This window comes from Lactuca serriola, chromosome 5 (genome assembly GCF_051521515.1).
Source record: "Lactuca serriola cultivar US96UC23 chromosome 5, Lser_US96UC23_V15, whole genome shotgun sequence".
Classification (NCBI taxonomy): Eukaryota; Viridiplantae; Streptophyta; class Magnoliopsida; order Asterales; family Asteraceae; genus Lactuca; species Lactuca serriola.
In genome coordinates this window covers 322,512,468-322,518,543 of record NC_136412.1, presented here as the reverse complement: position 1 = coordinate 322,518,543, position 6,076 = coordinate 322,512,468, and the positions used below count along the sequence as shown (strand labels likewise).

General features: G+C 37.2%; 1 protein-coding gene and 1 non-coding gene across 2 annotated transcripts; both read left to right on the top strand.

Annotated features, from left to right (window-relative positions):
- Positions 1-107, top strand: LOC145056148 (small nucleolar RNA R71). Its single transcript, XR_013685683.1, has one exon. It is a non-coding gene; the product is annotated as a small nucleolar RNA R71 (small nucleolar RNA).
- A 4,736-nt stretch (positions 108-4,843) lies between these two features.
- LOC145050908 (uncharacterized) lies at positions 4,844-5,833 on the top strand. Its single transcript, XM_078999093.1, has one exon. The coding sequence runs from the start codon at positions 4,844-4,846 to the stop codon at positions 5,831-5,833; it is 990 nt and encodes a 329-aa protein (XP_078855219.1).
- The last annotated feature ends 243 nt before the right edge of the window (positions 5,834-6,076 follow it).

Genomic DNA, 6,076 nt, shown 5'->3' with positions numbered 1-6,076 from the left:
AGGTCATGGTGTGGGCAATTTCTAAGCAAGCTCTTGTACCTTTCCCAAGCTTCATAAAGAGATTCTCCGGGTTGTTGCTCGAAGTTGGCAATGGCTTTCTTTAGCTTGGCTATTTTGGAGGGAGGGCAAAAGTGGTCTATGAACTCTTCTTTCATCTTGGCCCATGTGGTGACCGATCCGGGAGGAAGTGACTTTAGCCAATCCTTTGCAGCACCTTTGAACGTGACTGGAAGCATGCGAAGAAGCTGGGTCTCGCGTGGAACATTCGGTACATTTAAGTAGTCAGCCACATCATTCACTTCGTACAAGTGCTTATAGGCGTCTTCGTGATCCTTCCCATAAAAAGGAATCTCCTTGAGTTGAGCGAGAATATGGCCTTTTAGTTCGAAAGTAGCAGTTGCGAGAATTGCGGGCTGCACAAGTCCCAGGCCAGTGTCATCGCGCATTCTTTTCTTCCATTCCCCCACGGGGACTTCATCGATATTAGCCATAGCGATAGCTAAATCATCTTCAAACTCGGATTCGTGCTCGTATGTGGGTTCTTCTTCTTCCTCGGTCTCGTACTCGGTGTCTTCTTGAATTGGGTCTCCGACTGTCAAAGAGGCACTGGATGCTCCTGATTTGCTGCTCCTCTTCTTGCTGAAAACGGATTTGAGGTTTTTGAGTGGCGAGTTCTTTGAAGAAGCGGATTCTCCAACGGTTTTCCCTTTGCTCCTCCTTAGTGCGGATTCCGGGTCTTCAAGAGGAGGGACCAGAGGTGTATCAGATCCTCGGGTCATGAAACAACTGTAAACATAACAAATAAAACGCATAAAAAGAACAAAAATTAAATAAAAATTAAAACTATAAACAACGATGTACTCGCCGAGTCTGCACGAGTGCACTCGGCGAGTTTAAGGCAAAACACAGAAAATTTTTTCTAGTTACTTTAAAAACGGATTTTTATTAAAACTTATACTACTTACTAAATTACCTTTTAAATAACTTTGTGTAAGATAAATCCCACACAAAGGATCGATTAAATTAGAATTTAACGTTAATTTTAGAACCGTTCCCCGACAACGGCGCCAAAAACTTGATGTGTGCAAACTCACTTAGTTTTAAACCTACTTTTAATTATAAAATAAACACACAAAGGCAGTGGACCTATCTATTGTGGTATAGTTAAATAAGTAGGGTATCGAACACAGGGAACGGTAAATTAAAACTAAAAACTAATTCTATCTAAATTAATTAATAAGTAGGGGGTTTTCTCTAGTTTTACAAGACTAGAAACTTACTAACTATTACTACAAAAACTTAGAAAAACAAAGAATTAACTAGATTCAATAATGGGAAGGAACTTCTGTTTAGTTCAACTCAATTGATCCTATGGTTGATTTCAAGGTAATGGTGCAATGGATTAACTCTTTTGTTGGTTACCGATTCAAGTGATTAGATTCGCTTTCACTACACTAATCCTTAGCAAATAAAATAACTTAAACAGTGGCCAGTTGTCTAATTTAATTCAATTCACTAGGTTATTTATTTGGGTTAATTTAGACTTGCAATAGTTAACTAATTTGGTCATTTAATTAACTTCTTGTTGATGGTCATCACACAAGCTCACACATGAATTTACTCAATTTTATTATTAATTCTAGTTTCATGTTCATTAATCCTAGACATATGACAAAGTGGTCACATAGCATATGAGGTTGATAATCAATAGATGTTCATGCTATTTAATTACCTTCCTATTAACAGAAAATTAATTATCATTCACACACAAGGTTCTTTAGCAAGCTAAAATAACAAAATCACCAACTTTAAATTAATCCTACCAATAATCAAACCATAGTATCAATTTTGTATCCCCAAATAGAAGTTTAAGAGTTTTAGCTCATGATTGGAGTAAATAACAACAAACAAACAGATTCTAATTGTTTAACCATAATGAAAAACAAAAGATTAAGTAGAATGATGAAATTTGCCTCAAATCTCATTCGGAATTGGATTCTAGCTTGTATCTTCGTCCTCTAGGGTTTTTCTGACTCTTTAATCGCAGCTAAACTCTCCAGAATGGTTCCAGAATTCTCCCTCATCGTTCTGAGAAGCTATCTTTATATATGCGAAACGACTCGTCGAGTCAGGTGCCGACTCGTCGAGTCCATCTCTCAGTCCCAGTATGCGATAAGTCTCTGGGACCCCGAGTCTCTATCTTCTCGAATATTCGCTTGGGCTCGCCGAGTAGGTGTTGTTTTTAGTGTTTTTCTTCTTTGTTCCATTCTCGAGCTCTCAACCGCTTCTCCTGCTTCCTTTTGCTTCCGAGCTTCACTTTTGGACTTAAAACATAATTCAAACACTTTTAAGTACCTTTTATCCATGAAATGCAATAATTTAGCTAATAAATGAATAAAAATCTACACTTAATATGAACTAAATATGCACATATCAATGTACTATAAATATATTTACAAAGAGTTATCATCTTTGACAGATTCAGTTGTTATAAAAGTCTTACTAATATATCTAAAACACGATCAATGAGTATTTATTAGATTGTTATAAAAGTACTCTTCCTAATACAATCAAAATACTATCTAAGACACTGTGACAATTGTTAGGTGCATTTCATGTACCCATTTTATAGCTTTATTTCATAAAAGTACATTGCATATAGGCTTAAACTAATGCATTTTGCATGTTTTTCGAGATTTTTCATGAGGCAATTTCATTCAAATACTTTTGTGATATTTCAGGGACTTTTGGAGGTAAGATATTGTTGGAGGAGGTAAATAAAAGTTGCGGACAAAATTTCAGGACTTGCGGAGCACCGAGGAGCAAGATATCAAAGAAATGAAGATTTTGGCTTTACAGAGATTTACACGGCCATGTAAATGCAAGCCTTGCGTTTACGCGGGCCGTGTAAACATATATTTCTGCGCAGTAAATTTTTGCGTTTACGCAGGCCGTGTAAATGACAATGTTAATTTACGCGGGCCGTATAAACGTAAACGTGGGTTTTAAAGCAGTTTTTCACCATTCTTAAAGGGGGAAACCGACTTTTTACTTAGGGGGTCGACTTTTGGAGTGGAGAAGGCGAATTTCTTGAGGATTTTGAAGTTGATTAACACTTGGAAACACTTTAATTTCCTTTTTGTAAGTCAATTTGAAGTTTAAACTTGTTTGATTTGTAGTTCAACCTAGACATGTGTGGTTGATTTCATTATCATTTCCGAATCTGAATTCTTAAGTATGTGTTGTTAGGTTGTAACTTGAATTTGATTTGTGTTTAAAATTTAGTAATATTTGATTTGATCTTAATCATGTGTTTGGTTGGTTCTCTTTTTCACTTGATCAATGAATTAGGGTTCTAGTCAATCTAGTTAATCAAATTATGAAATTCGTATGTGTTTTATGATTTGATGTTAGTAACACACACTTACTTGGTTGTAATTAGATCAAAATTAGTGCAATCAAAGATTAAATGTTTATATTCCCAAGCTTAAGAGGAATGTTAAACATTGTTAGTAATTGTTGCAAGAACTTAAAGTCATTTAATGATTTGATGAAAGAGCTTATTTGAATTGAATCAATTAAATGAAGTTTTATTTAAAGAGCTTGTTTTGAATAAAATACTTTTGTCAATTTGGATATTAGAGTTTATTAATATCTAACTTACCAACCTAGATTGAACATGAGTTATAATCATATTACATCTTTCAACATAATACATGTATAAGAGTCAGAATCGGAAATGTACTTCTTTTACTGCGTTTGTTATCAATCTTTCTTATTTATGAAGTTTAATTCAAGTTCAAACACAATCCCCCAATTTAATATTATTTGTATTATGTGTGAAAATATGGCAAGATAAGAAGTCCTGTATTCCTGTGGACCGACCTTGCTTACTCTATACTATCTTTAGTATTAGAAATAGCAGTGATTTGAGCTTTATTAATATTATTTTATCCCATTATTTGTTGGTTTGACAGCCAAACAAATTGGCGTCGTTGCCGGGGATACGGTAGTACTAACTGTTTATGCCAAGATCTTTTCGCATAGGTACACCTTTACCAGTTGATTGGAGATAGAAAAATATGCTCAACAAAGAAGGAAGCAAGCCAGACTTATAAAGAAACAACAACAATCCGGAGCTTCTTCATCAAATCCATCAACCCCATCCTCACATTTACCCAAATCTGAAACCTTTATCCCTACTCCTACCATGGGAGACAACCATGGTCAAAATCCTCCACATCCACCACCTGAACAAACCTTTAGACAATGGGCCACTCAAGATGTCACCCAACAACCTTTGTGCATAAATTACCTTGCAGCAATCAACTTTGAACTCAAGTCTGGACTCATCCATTTGTTACCCTCATTCCGTGGTCTTGAGAATGAAGACCCACATAAATTCCTTAAGGAATTTCATGTTGTTTGTGTGGGTATGAAGCCGCATGAAGTTACAGAAGATCAAATCAAGTTAAGGGCATTCCCCTTTTCTTTACAAGATTTAGCTAAGGAGTGGTTGTATGACTTACCACCGGGGTCAGTTACAACATGGAATGAAGTTGCAAGGATGTTTCTGGATAAATATTTTCCAGAAATGAGAGCTTCAGCTTTACGCAGAGAGATAATTGGTATCAAGCAAAAAAAGAGAGAAGCCTTGCATACTTATTGGGAAAGGTTCAAGAAATTGTGCTCAAGATGTCCACAACATGGAATTACAGAATATCAGCTGTTGCAGTATTTTTGTGAAGGAATGTCATCTTGGGATAGGAGATTACTCAATGCATCAAGTGGTGGATCTATAGCTGATAAGACTCCAACATAAATCAGAGTTCTTATCAAGAATATGGCAGAAGAGTCCAAGCATACAGTCCAAGAAGAAGAATGGTACAGTGATGCACCAAGAGGAGTGAAAGAAATTTCTACCCCAAAAATTGAAAGTCAACTTTCTGAGTTGACTAAGGTAGTAATGATGCTTGCAAAGGACAAGCGCGTGCAACCACCAACAGTTAGACCTTATGGTGTTTGTACACAAGTTGGACATCCAACCGACATGTTCCCTCAACTTCAAGAGGAAGATTATGAAGAAGCAAAATCCATGGGAGGTTTTCTTGGAGGTAGTCAAAGAGGATATGAGCAACCACGAGGTGATCAAAGATGGAACAACAATAAAGGTTGGGGAGGAAATCAACAAGGGAACTATCAACCAAGTCAACCACATAAATACCAACAAAGACTACCTTTTCCACCACAAAACTTTCAACCAAGGCAACCACAACACCCTCCTCAACAAGCGGGTTCATCAAGTATGTCTTTAGAGGACATAGTGAAAAGTTTGGCAACTAGTACACAACATTTCCAACAAGAGACAAAAGCAAGCATAAAGAACTTAGAGAAACAAGTTTCACAGCTTGCTATTTCCGTAAGCAAACTAGAATCTCAAGGAAAGTTGCCTGCCCAAATTGAAGCAAACCCAAGGCACAATGTGTGTGCCATCACATTGAGAGGCGGGAAGAGCTATGATGGTCCAAAATTGTCGGTTGATCAAAAGAAAGAAGAAATAGTGGTTGAAGAGGCAACCAAAGAAGAGAAGGAGGAAGAGAAAACAATCAAAAAGAAGCCCTTCATCACTGAGTCTAAAGCCACACCTGCTCCATTTCCCGAAAGATTAAAGAGCACGAAGAAAGAACGGGAGGAGAATGAGATCATGCAAATGGTCAAGAGAGTTCAAATCAACATTCCACTCCTCGAAGTCATCAAGCAGGTACCTAGATACGCAAGATTCCTTAAGGATCTTTGTGTATCTAAAAAGAAATTAAAGGAAATCAAGTCGTAACAGTTGGGGAGCATGTATCCGCGGTTTTGCAAAAGAGGATGCCCCCGAAGTGCAAGGATCCCGGTGTCTTTACCATGCCTTGCAAGTTGGGGAATCTTTATGTACCCCTAGCTATGCTTGATCTAGGTGCATCCGTAAATGTCCTACCATATTCTCTTTTCAAATCAATTGGTGTAGAAACATTGAGCAAAACCGGTGTGATCATCCAACTTGCTGACCGGTCTTTGGTACACCCAAAGGGAG